General features: G+C 40.5%; 1 protein-coding gene across 1 annotated transcript; it reads right to left on the minus strand.

Moving 5' to 3' along the window:
* Positions 1–778: 778 nt before the first annotated feature.
* On the minus strand, positions 779–13,528 carry LOC123976670 (solute carrier family 45 member 4-like). The gene is made up of 5 exons (XM_046059016.1): positions 13,441–13,528; positions 3,099–3,204; positions 2,798–2,917; positions 2,530–2,570; positions 779–1,688 (listed from the first exon to the last, which is right to left on the minus strand). The coding sequence occupies exons 1-5, from the start codon at positions 13,461–13,463 to the stop codon at positions 1,661–1,663; spliced, it is 318 nt and encodes a 105-aa protein (XP_045914972.1). The 5' UTR covers positions 13,464–13,528; the 3' UTR covers positions 779–1,660.
* Positions 13,529–15,748: the final 2,220 nt, after the last annotated feature.

The following is a 15,748-nucleotide window of genomic DNA, read 5'->3' on the forward strand; positions in this document are numbered from 1 at the left end:
AACAGGCTCTTTTGCTAGATTGTGAAGAACTTCAAAGTGTGTTTGACATGTACACTTGGGAGGTCCGCACTGGGAGCGTGTGGGCTTCACACTGAGACCTGAGGATGGGTCTTAAAAAGCACTGAGTGTATCTACACTATTAACATTCAAAAGAGCTCACACTTTGCTCTTAAATGGCTCCTTTGAATTAAATATGTGGCATCTCTGTCACAGCATCTCCAGTAATGTACTGTAGCTTATACAGCAGTGTGTGACTGACAAGGAGTGTTAAGACAAAGGTTGCATGGCCTACATATCAATTGAAAAACTCATTCTGGCATTTCATTTGGCATTTGGCACACTGGAGGCACCTTTTTGTCCCGGCTGCCATGTTTGTGTCCTATTTAATTTGAAGTGTGTCTTCTTTCGGGATAGGCATTGAGAGAGCAAAGCTTTAATTTTTACAGACAGCGACTGTTTTAAGGGGAAGGCCTTTTCAGTATTTAATTTAGTACTTCTTCCCTGGAACATGACAAGACTGCATAAAAAAAGCTTTCAGTCCTCTCAGTGCACTTGAAAACTTTTCATTTCATCATGATTCGCCAGGGTTTTTCTGGCTTGTCTTTATATCTTTGCAGCCCCCTCACTGACAAATCACAACACTCAATTTATGACAACACTCAAGAGGCCTTTAAAATATGAAAAGTGCAGAGAAATGGATTAAAACTGGAGGAAACATGAATGATTAATGAATTCACTAAACACAGAGATGTTAGTTGAGTAACAATAAATCAAGTAATCGTATCTCAATTTTAATATTATTCATTCCACATGTAAACAACAAAGACAGATCTCTGATCGTCTCATGATTGCGCCTGAAGTTGAATCAGTATGTTGAGGAAAGAAGTTTTTTATTCACTATTTATAACACAAAACGAAAGCAATCAAGCTTGTGGTGGGATTGAAAATATGACAATTTAATCCAGTTATTTTCTTGTCAAATAAAAAGTGTGTCCTCATCAGTACAAGTAAAATATGAAAATAAGAACCCAGTTTTTGGCCCTTGCACTTGGATGCATGCGATGGATCGTTGTCCTGCATGAAGTTTATGGCCTTCTTGAAAACTGAGGGCTTCTTCCTGTGCCACTGCTTGCAGAAAGTATCTTCCAGAGAATGGCAGTAGGTTTGGGAGTTGAGTTTCAGTCCATCTTCAACCCGAAAAGGTCCAACTATCTCATCCTTACTGATAGCAGCCCATAACAGTACTCCTCCTTCACCTTCACCTTGTAGGTAGGTAACTTTAGAAAAATAGCCTATACAAATGGCTAATCTGTCATCTATTTGTAACAGTTGTCATATTATTAGTTTGCAGCCCTTTATCAAGATTTTATAAGCTTTTATCAAAGACTAACATAGGCTACTATCACAGCTAAGCTAACAGTAGCGCTCACCAGTGAGGACATCCACTGCTGATTGTGACTGGTGATTCATTGTAATCAGTTTGTGTTTGGTGGTAGTGTACAAGGATTTATTAGTGCTTTTTTGCTGAAAACAGCTGCCTGCTACAGCTGGAAATGAGGCTGATGAGACGGAAACCAGAAAGGTTGGGAGCTGACCAAAAACCAGAACATTGAGCTGAGCAACTTCTCTGTAGAGCTGAGGGGAACTGCACAGTTCATCTTCACACTGTTGCAGCGCTGGAGATACATCTATGACACAGACAGAGAGCAAAGGAGAGAGACGGAGACAGTGATGTAACCTGCTTTCTACGTTTTTGTAGATTCACAACCTCACACGCTGCCCAGAAGTTATCGCCCAGATACTTCCCAAACACAGTAAAATAATAAGAAAATACGGGAAAAGGCATGGGTCTCTGCAGATACAGACATTGTCACACATTTCTGGTGGGTCATAAACAAAGTGATGTACTGGCCATCTGACTTACTGGGACCAGAGCCATGTCATAAAAGTTTTTTTAAGTAAAGTAGTTCAATCTCACTAGGATACTAGATAAAGTTAGCAGCAAATAACATTTACCACGAACTGCCATTAAATTGGTTATTCAGTTCTCTTAATGCCATTTCATTCAATGTTGTGGAATTACAGAAAAATGCTTCTAAACGAAATTTTTGACAAAGTTAAAGGAGTTAAATGTTAGTTAAATATAACATTGGGGCATGTAATGGTAGCGCTGTGGGTGGCAATGGTAAAATGGATCAATGGATATCCATTTTGGGGTATGAGCCTAGTATAATCAAGTTAATGTTACACAATAATAAGAAAGAGCTCTTATTGTGATATGTCTCTATTGATATGTACTGGAGTATTATATTATATTTAAGACTTCTAAACAATAAACAAAAACATTTTAGGCTTTGTGATTCTGTTGACTGTTTCCTGTCTATAGTATTTGGAGCTCAGCTTATTTTGGATTGATGGCAAAGGGAGATGGACGTTTCAGGACCTAAGTGAGATTTGAAACACAAGTTAAGTTTAAAATAGGCCAGCAGTTTTGAAAAATGAAACATAGTAGGCAAAATGGGGACTCACAGTATGTGATAGTTTTGTAGCTCTGTTGAATTGGCTGGAGCCTGAAAAAAAGTGGAAGATTTTCAATATTATCATAACCTTGACTTGACAAATAGACTGAATGGCTGACATTGTAGTGTTTATACATGACTTTGTGAAGTATGCTAGATTCATTCATCTGTGTTCTTCTACCATGTGGTATACAAAATGCCAAATGATGTCAGTTAGCGCAACTGTCTTTAAAAAATAAAACAACAGGGAATGACAGTGTGTGTGTGTGTGTGAGTACCGTGGGGTCTCCGTGGTAGATGACTTGCCCCATGAAATCAGTGTAAAACACAGCTTCAGCTATGATGGAGAACCATGTGAGGAGGTGACACACGCACAGTGTCCACAGCTGCTTCGGCATCTATCAAGGACAGAAAAGAAAGAAGGAATCAAGGCTAGCAGGAGAACATGAAGAAGAAATTCCACAACCAAAAGGTTGGTTTGTTCATTTTGCAAAAGCAGACACTTTCCTTGAAATGTTGTAAATATGATGAAGTGCAATAGTAAAATACATAATAATAATAATTTCCAATTTACTTCACCTTCAACATGGATAGCCAGAGCAGTCGAACAGTTGTACCCTTGTCTGGTCCTCCCTCGCTGGAGCCCTCAGATGACAGACTGCTGGCTGACAGTTGCAACTCCCGCCTGCAAACATTAATAATTAGTCACACTAACTGTATCTACTACTTACTACTTATGATACTTACTGTATCATATGTAATCTTGTTAGTGTATAATATATTAGTAATCTGCTGTAGGACAGAATAGGGAATATGTGTGCACTCATCGCAAATCTAAAAGAAAACCAAGAACAGGAGACAACTTTATACAAATTCATCATAGCAGTAACAGTAACTGATGCCACGTGTCATACATCATTAAACATCAGCAGCAAATGAGTTGATGATCACACCTAATGGAGAACTTAAGTTGGGGAACAAACTTATATAGACATGTTGGGTGGGTTTATATAAGCATTAAATTAATGATTATATAAATTTACTTAATACTTATTACCATAAATAGCAGTTCTGTTTCTCTGTCTTAACATATTCAAATTGCCCGCCAAGAACTTCCTAGAACTATACGTGAATCACGTGGCGATCAAGCATTTTGAACTTCCGTTGATGCCACTCTCACATCGGTGGACAGGTGGACTGTCAAAAAATCTATAAAGGTTTTACAGGCCATCCTGTCTGTCTCTCTCTGTCTCTGCCCTCTGTGTGCCTGTCATTTGGGTGCCTATGACGGAGTGCTGAGTGTGTGTTCCCAGGACTGGGCTTACTGGCCAATCACAACCAAGTTAGTTAAGTCATAGGCTCGTATCCCACTCCGTTGCTACTACTGCAGCAGCTGTAAAACAGTGGATAATTAGTTTTGAGCTTCACATCCCTTGCAAAATGACTTTATCAGAATTTGTCCCATAACATTTGGAAGTTAATAATTAATTACATGGCTCCCCCTCCCTCCCCAATCCATAACTGACTGACATTGTACATAATCAACTGTCACCTTCCAGACTCAAGCAGTCAGTGTTTCATAAGTGTTAGATGTAAATGTAAAAATCAAATAACTGAAGAGAAACATTTCAGCACAGAATGAAATGTGTGGCTGTTACGAATGTCTTTTGTGAGCATGTCCCTGGTAGCGGAACGCTGTCTGAACTCTTTTCTGCCTTATCCACTAGTCATTATTTCTCATGTTGAAAACCTGATTCTGGAGGACAAACACCGCAGGAAAAATAGTCATTAGACTATTCCACTTGATCCTCTTTTCATCCTTTAAACACAAACATAACAAGAAAAAGTATTTGAGAAAAGCATTTAATAGTGGCACTACTGCGGGTATTTGGAGCAACATTTGGAGACAATGAAGTGATGACAAACAGTTTGCTTTTGCAGGATTAAAATCCTTTAGTCGAACGTTTGAAACTGCTGAAAGAATGCCGTTTTGGTTTGTATTTTATTCACAGATTTATACTCTTCTTGTTGAAACCTGTTGTAGCGTCTGGAATTTTTGTGAGATCTATTGTACCATTGTTTGAAAGGTTTTGGGGGAACTACACACATATTGAGACATCCTTGTCAAGAAGTTGTCTGCAAAAGTGAAAATATGAAAAAGTGCAGACATGCTGTGGTAAGCGTATTGACTCATTTCCATTTCCGGTGCTCGTGTGTTGGTAGCATGTTTTGCTGCTGTAACTGAAAACAAATGTTTTAGATTTGTAATTATCCACTACACACTAACTCTTACAGTAGTTCCGCTTAAGCACTCACAGTTCTTTCTATCTTTTAGGGACTCTCGCCAAATCTCATAGTTGATAACAAGAGTTTTGGAAGCTAAAGCTACCATATGTTAGCTCAGCAGCTAACGATGGCTTCTCTCTCTCCCTCTCTCTCTTGCTCTGTATATCAGTTACTCCTCTGTCTCCTTTAGCGGTAATGGTACGTGTGACAAGTGTAGTTTATTTGTAGCCATGGAGGGGAGGTTCAGTGATTTAGAAGTTCGGCTCCGCTGTCAGTCAGTCACCCAAACACCCGTCCCAGCCAGGGTGTTTGAGTGACTGACTGAAAGAGGAATAGCTGGAAGCATAAGCCCACGGTTCACCACCAACCTGTTCCAGTTTCTAAAAGATTCTCCTCACTCAGTGGCACACCCGCTGAGAAGCCAACTCTTACTATCGGCGGCTCCATTTTGAGAAATGTGAAGTTAGCGAAACCAGCGGCCATAGTTAAGTGCATCTCTGTGGCCAGAGTGGGCGACATTGAGTCTTATTTAAAACTGCTGGCTAATGTAAAAGAAAACCAAGAACAGGAGACAACTTTATACAAATTCATCATAGCAGTAACAGTAACTGATGCCACGTGTCATACATCATTAAACATCAGCAGCAAATGAGTTGATGATCACACCTAATGGAGAACTTAAGTTGGGGAACAAACTTATATAGACATGTTGGGTGGGTTTATATAAGCATTAAATTAATGATTATATAAAAGTATAAAAGTGTATAAAAGTAAAGCTGATGATACACGGAGCAACTTTTAGAGCAATGGTGCTGGGCAATGTTGCTGTCAATGGTAATGAGTAAAGTTTACTACCGTAATCCCCTTCTCCCGCCACCCCGCCACCCTCCCTGCACCACCGCTATCCGTTCAAAACATAGTCGGACTTGCCACCAACAAGATTGCCCAGCAACATTGCTCAAAAAGTTGCCCCGTGTATCATCAGTTTAAAATTGTAGGAAACAGTAAGAGTGTTATTTACGTTGGAGGTAATGACACCTGATTACGCCAATCAGTTATCATTTGGATTAATGTTGAGTCAGTGTGTACATATTTAAAAACAATGTCGGACTACGTAGATTCTCTGGACCCCTGCCAAATCTGACCAGTGATGACATGTCATCATTTCGCTGCTGGTTATTGAGGTGGTGTCTAGCAAACGGTGTGGGCTTTGTTGATCATTAACAGACTTTATTAGTGGACCAAATCCATGACAATCCAGAGTTGAGACCAAGAGGCGCCCATAGTGCCCATAGTGATGGTGTCTGCCCCCCTGACCAAAGGTAAATAGAAGAGGAGCTATGCATAAAAACTTTATAAAAATTAAAACCACACCTGCAATAGCGTAAAAATAGGTTAATAAAAAGTGGACTCCTAAACATCAGAGCTCTCTCATCTAAAGGTGTACTAAGTAATGAACTCATATCAGATTATAATATTGATTTATTTTGTCTTACTGAAACCTGGCTGGGTGATGGAGAATATGTTAGCCTAAATGAATCCACCCCTCCCAGTCATATTAATACTCAAATTCCTCGAGGCACAGGCCGAGGAAGTGGAGTTGCAGCTGTCTTCGACTCAAGCCTACTAATCAGCTCTAAACCTAAAATAAATTGTGACTCATTTGAAAGCCTTGTTCTTAGTCTTTCATATCCAACTTGGAAAACACTGCAGCCAATTTGATTTGTTATAGTGCACCAAGTACCTGGTCCGTACTCTGAATTTTTATCTGAATTTGCAGAGTTTTTGTCAAATTTGGTCCTTAAAAGTTATTATTGTAGGTGATTTTAAAATTCATGTGGACGTTGAGAATGCCTTGGTACTGTGTTTATTTCACTATTAGATTCGCCCCCTGCTGGCTGTTCAATAGAATGCAAGTTTAAGGGACTTCTGCGTTCGCATCAGATTGCTGACAGGAAGCTTGAATGCTTGAATCAGCTAAAACACAAACAACCCACCTAAAATGGGAAAGAGCTGGACCGCTGGTTCTTTGGTAAGCAGTAAGGATCACTGTCGAGTCTGACTGCCTTTAATTTGAGCAAATAATCACTTGTTTCACTCCCGGTTTGCTAAATGCAGCCATGGTAACAGATGTTTTGCCACTCGGTCCAGCGTGTTCCAGAAGGGGAAGTGACATCAACGCATGCCCTCTATTGACTGCTGTACAGCTGTAAAACCAGATATATGTTTAGTCTGCTTTGCTTCCCTCGATCTTTACCAACTAACTTCAGTAATTTCTTCATCTAAACCATCAACCTGCGTCTTACACCCAATCCCAACTGTGCTGCTTAAAGAAGGTTTACCCTTAGTCAGCATTTCTTTAGATATGATCTATCTGTCTTTATTACAGGCTACGTACCACAGTACTTTAAAGTAGCAGTAATTAAACCTCTTCTCAAAAAGCCCACTCTTGATCCAGGGGTTTTAGCGAACTATAGACCTATATCTAACCTTCCATTTCTCTCTAAGATCCTTGAGAAAGCAGTTGCCAAATAACTGAGTTTCTACATAACAATAGTTTATTTGATGATTTTCAGTCAGGATCACCTTCTAATTGCATCAGACAAAGGACTTCTCTACTGGTTTTATTAGATCTTAGTGCTGCATTTAATACCATTTATCATCATATCCTTTTACACAGACTGGAACATTTAATTGGCATTAAACAGGGTACCCGCGGGGTCTTAAAAGTATTTAAAAAAGTCTTAAATTTCATATTACAAAAATAAGGCCTTAAAAGTATTACATTTCATTTCCAAAGTATTAATTTTGTTTACCATGGTAAATTTTTTCTTGTCCATTCGTAGGATTAAATTAATGCTGTAACGTCATACATAAACACTTTGTGTGTGTGAGACTTCATAATATACTCCGTTTGGTGTGAGGTTATACGGCAGTACAGGTAATGTTCCTGTTCACGTCAGTGTTTAGCTTTATGCTCTGGACTGTGGAGTGTTCGCGGTGCAACAGCTCTGGCATCCTGCTCTGGCGCGTATCAGTCAGTTGTCAGGAAGAAAACAACTTCTCTGACATGCTACTAACAAGCTAATGCTAGCTTGTCGTGTGAGAATGGGCAAGTGTCTGAAATTCAGAAAGCCAGATATATGGACAAGTTGGTGGTTGAGGCTGAGAGCAGTGCTGCTGAGGTTAGCATAACAAGCGGATTGGAGTGCGAGCCAGTCGCTAATGGAACAGCATAGCTGGAAGACCCGCTGCAGGTTACTGGTCAGTTAATGTTACAACAGCAACGGAGAGCAGGTTTGTATAAGATGAGGACCGTGGGGATACTGGGGACATGTCTCCATCACTTTTTTTTCAAGCATTTGTTAAATATGTTCTGAAAATGCAAAATTCTTGCAACAAGAAATGTTAAAAAACAAAATGACACAATAAGAAAACATGCAATGCAATAGAAAAAACAAATGTGCATTGTCCAAAAAAAGTTTCTTAAGCTAAAAAAAACAAGCTGCTGAGTGCTGCATTATATATATATATATATATTGTCACCTGAATCACTTTATATAAATAAAGACAATTCTACCATAAATTGGTGCAGAAGTGTTTAGTGCTCAAAATTTTCTAGGGGATGACCCCCACACCACCCATTTTTATATTCCAGCATTGAATATTTCATCAAATAGTGTTAAAATGTCTTCTTGTCTTGTTCTCGTGAACCCAATATTGTAAATCGTGCATGTGAGCTAAGTGTATCGTCACACCCCTAATCTGAACCCTTATGTCCCCACCACTTTTCAACACAAAGTGATGTCCTTGATTCGTTACAGCCTATCAAAGTACAAACACACTACAAAAAGCTATAGTGTGTTAAATGTGAATGTATTGCCATTTGCCATCTGCTAGTTCCCTAGTGAATCATGTTAAGCCTGTTGCAAAGAATCTTGGTGTCTGGTTTGATAGTAGTTTAAATTTTGAGCAGCACACCACAAAGCTAGTGCAATCATGTTTTTACCAGCTTAGAAATATATCTAAAATACGATCTATGTTAACTTTTAAGGACACTGAAACCATTTTACATGCCTTCATCTCATCACGCCTGGATTATTGAAACAGCCTTTTCACTTGTTTAACCCAAAAATCTATTGATCGACTCCAGACTGTCCAGAACTCAGCTGCCAGGCTTTTAACCAGAACAAAGAAATATGACCACATTACCCCTATTTTAGCTTCATTACACTGGCTCCCAGTATGTTTAAAATTTACTTTAAAATTTTATTGATCACTTTTAAAGCTCTTCAGGGCCTCTCACCTTGTTATATTTCTGACCTTTTAGTCCCATACGCACCAGCACGTACCTTGAGGTCCTCGGGCAGAGGTCTGCTGTCTGTTCCAGAGTCTTGACTGAAAACTAAAGGGGACAAATTGTTTGCTGTCAGGGCCCCGAGACTCTGGAACAGCCTGGCTGAGGAAATCAGGTCGGCTTTAAGAAGTCCCTTCTTAAAACATACTTTTATAGGAGAGCCTTTCCTAAATTTTATTGGATTCTATTTTTATTTGATTTATTTTTTAATATATTTTATATTTATTTTATATGTGTATTCTAGTCTCATAAGTGTTTTCTTGTTTTTAGCATGTAAATTGTTTTTGTGTTTTATTGTTTTTACACTTGTGAATGTACTTTGTAACTGTTTTTTGAAAAGTGCTCTATAAATAAAGATTATTTATTATTATTATTATGAATTATTTTAATAAAATATTCTATTAAATTCACGTAACTTTGTAAATAATTTTCTCGGGCTTAAAATTCATACAGATTTTCCATTTTACAGCAGTGAAGTTGGTATTAAATTTCATCTTAGGTGGTATTAAAAAGGTCTTAAAAAGTCTTAAATTTAACTTTGAGAATCCCGGGTACCCTGATTAAAAGAACCGCTCTAAGCTGGTTTAAGTCCTATTTATCATATCGATCTCAGTTTATACATGTTAATGATGAATCCTACATGGATGCCAAAGTTAGTCACATAGTTCCACAAGGATCTGTGCTGGGACCAATCCTGTTCACTTTATATATGCTTCCTTTAGGCAATATTACTATAATAATAATAATATTATCCATAAACTTTCATTGTTATGCAGATGATACTCAATTATATCTATCAGTCAAGCCAGATGAAACTAATCAGTTAGCTAAACTGCCAACTACCTTCATGATGTTAAAACCTGCATGACCTGTAGATAGATTCCTCACAGTTATCTTTGAGCAGGACATGTCCTTTAAATCTCACATTAAACAAACTTCAAGGACCACTTTTTTTCACCTACGTAACATTGCAAAAATCAGGAACATCCTGTCTCAAAATGATGCATGGACAGACAAACTAGTCCATGCATTTGTTACTTCTAGGCTTACTGCAGTTCCTTATTATCCTTACTACTCCACCAGAGCATTGCACTCCCAGAATGCAGGGTTACTTGTGGTTCCTAGAGTTTTCAAAAGTAGAATGGGAGCCAGAGCCTTCAGCTGTCAAGCAGCTCTTTTGTGGAACCAGGTTCCAGTTTGAGTTCAGAAGGCAGACACCATCTCCACATTTAAGAGTAGGCTTAAGTATGTACTCTGTATGCAGCCCCATCCTCATCATTAATGCATGTTACTCCCTCAACTTCTAACCTTTCCCGTAGTCTTGTGCTTTCTCGTACCTCTTCTCTCTCCTCCCATCACTTTCTGCAGGTCTTTCTGGCTCTGGAGCTGTGGAGTCTGGATCTGTGGTTCCTGCTCAACACCCGCTGCTGCATTTGTTATTACTGGTCCTATTATTATAATTCACATTGCTATAAATGTCTGTACCACTATTACCTTTACTGTCTGTATTTCTGTGTGGATATTGTGTTGGCTGCTCCCCCTACCCCCCTAGCCCCTCTCCCTCTTTCTTGCTCTCTTTCTCTCTATATCGCTTGCTCTCTTTCTCTCTCAACCCCAATGAGCCGAGGCAGATGGCCGCACAGCCTGACCCATAATTCTGGTTGAGGCTTCTTAAAAGGAAGTTTTTCCTTGCCTGTTTCGCCAAGTGCTTGCATGTGGTGGGAATTGTTGGGTCTAAATAATAGCACAAAGAGTACAGTCTAGACCTGCTCTATGTAAAAAGCTCTATGAGATGACTGTTATTGTGAATTGGCGCTATATAAATAAAATTAAATGGAAGTAGTCAGGGAGGATGGCCTGCCTGATCTCGGCTTACCTTCCTGCAGGAGATTTGCACAGGAGCTAATGATGTGTGCATCACCCTGGGTGACTCATGCTGTCCTAATAGCATTACAGAGGGGATTGGGCTAACTGATGGCTGCTGATCATAATGTGTTTGGACCAGTGTGTCAACTTGACCACCTCCCACCTAACACATTCCATCACTATATGAAGAGCTTACTCAGAACTACCGTTTACTTTAGAAACATTTTCCTATAAAGCTGCAGTAGGGAATTAAAAAAAAAAACAACAACAAAAAAAAAAACACTGTAATATTTCCTAGACCTGTCACTATATCCTGACAAAGTCTGGTTCCTCTGGCTCCTCCTACTGCCATTTGCAAGAATGCACCGCTACCAGGTCAAAACAACCAATCAAAGCCAGGAAGAGTGTAAAACAATTCCCTACTGGAGCTTTAAGATTAGCTTTGCGTAACATAATTTAAAGGATAAAGCTGGGATTAAACACATAATTGAGCCACATGAGCACTGAATTGTCCTTTATTTCAATGAACATCGGAACTGTAGTTTATTTTCAGCCAACTCCACATACGCCATCCTGCAGCAGTAAAAACTCTCTTGTGCCCCAATTGTGTATTAATCCACAGCTGATTATAGTCCCTAACAACTGTATTTGAACTGTATTCTGTCCTCGTGTCTGGGTCATTCCAGCATACTGTAGCTGCTTTTGCTGAGGTTTCCCAAAACAGTTTTTCAGGTGTGCTGTCCCAAGTACTTAGTGCAGTCTTAGGCAGGATGGGCAAGTACATACGATTTTCACATAATCGGGACGCACTGAATGAAACAAACCAAGGTTTTTGCACAGTGGCTGCTTTCTTTCCTGACTCTCCATGGCGGAAACCATTAAAACACGCAAACCCCTCATTTAAATATTGCCACCTTCTTTGTGTTTGCACCTGTTGTCATCTACGCAATAATACTTATTACCATTAGTTTATTACCCATAACAGGTACTACAATTACCAACGCGTTCCCATCTCAGTGCGTCATTACCACCGCTTTCACACAGTGTGACAAAGCGTAACTATTTGACGCTAAAGGTACACTTCAGCATCCGTATGAAACGCCACAGTTTGCTACATCGCAGCAACACCTGCTAGCACATCAGATACTGACATATTTTACAGATCATGAATAACACCTTTTAAAAACATATCAAGGTTTGTGATTAGGCCTTTATACAAGCAACAGCAGTGATGTACTGTGACAACAGTGTCGACATGCTGTGATCTCTCATGTTGATTTGAATGTCAATACGTTTTGTGAGATTTAAAGAATGAGATGGGTCTATAATATTATCAGAGGTGGGAGAGAGACAACCCTAATTAAGGTTGCCCAGGAGAATTACTTTGGAGTCATTAAAGTTAAGTAGTACGTCACATGAGAGGAAGTAGTTTATTTTGTGGTGGATGGTGGACTATAAGATCCAACAACTGTGTTTGTTGATTTTAACTAGGTTTCTGATATGACTATAATGTTCATGTCTGTTGTATCAACCCAGTCTTAGCATGTCCAATTTTGGTAGGAGACTTATAACTTAAATTTAAAGTCACATGGGGAAGACGTGTTTTGTAGTGAGTCAGGCCCAGAATTTGGCTGTACATTCCCAGATAACAGCAGAAGGAGTAACACAATAGACTTGGTATTCCCTGTGTGCTTTTCATCACAATCACTGGCTGACGAGTATGAGGAGACTCCATATCGCACAGTAAGGTGGTTATTTAAGGTGTTCACAGTAAGCATGTACAATGTGTAGCTCACTTGTGTTTGAGGCTTGTGAAGTGTATACTGCTGAGCAGGATGGATTAGCTGGTGAAAACTGCATGCATCCTTAGCTGGAGAGTGAAATGTTAGAAATTTACTCACCCAGAATGTGTAGGATGTAACGATGCACTCAACTCATGATTCGATTCATGGTTTTAGGTTCACTAAGTAAATCAGTGTACTCAGCAGGTGGTATTGCCAAGTGTATCTGAGTTTTACAGTGTCCCCATCATCACAGATGTCCGAGTTATCCAGTGAGTCGATTTCACAGGCATTTTGTCAGAAGCAACGGCTAGTTGCCTCTCGAGATAGCGTGCAATCATATCATGACTGCTGTTCCGGCGCATTGCAACGTCCATGTTTAGCTTGTGTTTGTTTATGTCCTGGTTAAGTAATGTTAGTACTTACTGTTTGGATGCAAACACAGCAGTGGAAGAAGGTTACCACCTGCCTGATCTGACGCAGCTGACAGATGACATGGGGAATGCTCAGTGCTCGACCCAGCGCCATGCCCTTCGTTCTGTCTGAACAGCCAACCAACTGAATGCAACCTATTTTAATATTCACACATTTACATCTAATTTTAACTGATTTACGATGCATCGTTACATACCTGGCTATCAGTGATCCACACATCAGATCTGTATTGCTGTCTTGCAGGGGGAGCTAGTGTCAGGGTCTGTGTGGTGAGCAGGTTGGTGGACCCAAATGCAGGACACTGAGCAGAGTAGGTACGGTACAAAAGGTTTATTTAACATAAGGCGAGCACACTTACAGGCGGAGTGGCTGATAAACAAAGTCCAAAAAAAAAGTTATCCAAACAGAAATCCAAAGAAACAGGGTGACAAGACGAGCACGGCAGGCAAAACAGGACAACACACTGTAATGACCAGACAAACAATAAACAGAAACACCAGGTATATATACAAAGGGACTAACGAGCAGGGCAGGAGCAACACAGGTGACGAGAGAGACATGAGGCTGACGAGACACAGGCAGGCAGAGAGATAACCGGGGGAACAGACGGGACACTTGACAGGCGGACATGGGGCACAATAAATAGCCAACACAGACAGAACACAGTTAAAAACTACCAGACAAACACCGATCAACTATAACACAGGAAGAACAGAACAGAACACAGAACAAGAACACAGAATACAGAGCAGACTAAACTAAACTAATGCAGACAAGGAACTAGAAGTAAATACTAAAACATAACTAAGGCACAGGACTGGGAACAAAGACATGGAACCAAAACACAGACTAAATAACAGATACTGAACCGACAAAACAATAAACTCAGAGAAACTCAGGACAGGATCGTGACAGCTAGGCCTAAGCAAAGTCCAAGGTGTTGGTGTGCTGCTACCACCCAGGTGTGAAGGGGATGAACCAGTCCCAGAACCAAACTCTATTACAGCAGCAACGTGAGTACCCTGCAAACCAGCTCAGTTAGCCAGCTGGTATGACAAAAAGTTTGCCAGCAAACTTCACATACTAAGAGAAGTAACAAAGTAGCTTAGCGCAGAGCAGCTAACTCTGAGGCGAACAGACTGGGTCCTCCATCTGCACAATCTGAACACAACACAGCAAAAGACTGCCACAGAACCACAATTCTTCCCTGCCTCTCCACACATAATAAAATACAGAGACAGGGTTTTGACTGGAAGGGTGATTTATTAAACATGAAATATAAGGGGGTGTTTTGAACTGACTGACTGTTTTTTGTGAGGACCCCTATACACTTACAGATGTACTTACTGCTTACATTTTATTTTGTGAGGACACTGTCACTCCCACCAAGCAAATAACTATTCACCCAAACAATAAAAAAATGGATTACAAAGGACATGAAAATCTGCCTGGTCCAGAAGAAAAAAGCTTTTCTGCAAGGAGTCAAGCTCAGGGTTAGAGAGCTGGAGAAGGAGTTCAGGAGGAAGGCCAAGCTGGCTAAGATACACTATAAGTACAAGGGGAAACAGAAAATAACCTGTGGAAATGCAAGGGAGGCGTGGCAGGGCTTAAACACCATGATGGGGAGACCCCCCATACCTGCAGTGGTTGGCTGCTCAGATCCCACCTCCTTTGCAGAGCAGTTAAACAGTTTCTTCACCTGGTTCAACAGTGGAAGCACTCTAATCACCTGGACCTCTCCAACCCCCAGCTTATCCCTCCAAGCCACAGTCAACCAACACAAGGCCGCTGACAGCCTCAGAGGCAGGGTGCTCAAAGAATGCTCCACTGAGCTAGGTGGAGTTTTCACAAGGCTGTTCCAGCACCTCCTGGACTCTGCATGCGTCACCAACTAGTAGAAGGAATCCACCATAAGGGCCTGTGTCCACCAAAGTGTTTTTTACTGAGGCTGGCATATTTTTTTCAATGGGAGCGCCATGTTTTTGCAACATAGTAAAAACGGCAGCAGCATGACGAGGTGCTGAACGTCTTTTCCACGTTGGGCGTTGGGAGTGTTTTTTTCAGGTCGCCAAGAGTTGAAAAAATGTTCAACTTTGAGAAAAACGCAGTGCGCGTCACTGTCACTTTTTACCCAGCAGTCCAATCACAGTGCAGGAGGGACAAACACCACACCAAGTCATCTCAGCTCTTGTACGAAACGATGTGCCTCCTCGTCGAGTTATTTCCTCACCCACAAAATCTCATGGACCCACATACGGCAAGTCCGTCCCCTCACTCTACATGTTTCAGCCTTCTCTTCTGCAAAGGCCACAGCAAGTAGGCCTACCGTACTATGTGGTGACATTTTTATATTCAGTAAAATTAGGTAGCCTACTTGCAGCACATCACCTCCACAGATATTATGTATCATAGCAACCAAAGTGTCTCAGCTGGAAAAAATGCTCCGCCTCCATAGCGCACCCTAGCGCTCCCAACTAGGCGTTTTCACAAGAACAGGTGGCATT

Source organism: Micropterus dolomieu, linkage group LG09 (assembly GCF_021292245.1).
Source record: "Micropterus dolomieu isolate WLL.071019.BEF.003 ecotype Adirondacks linkage group LG09, ASM2129224v1, whole genome shotgun sequence".
Lineage (NCBI taxonomy): Eukaryota > Metazoa > Chordata > Actinopteri > Centrarchiformes > Centrarchidae > Micropterus > Micropterus dolomieu.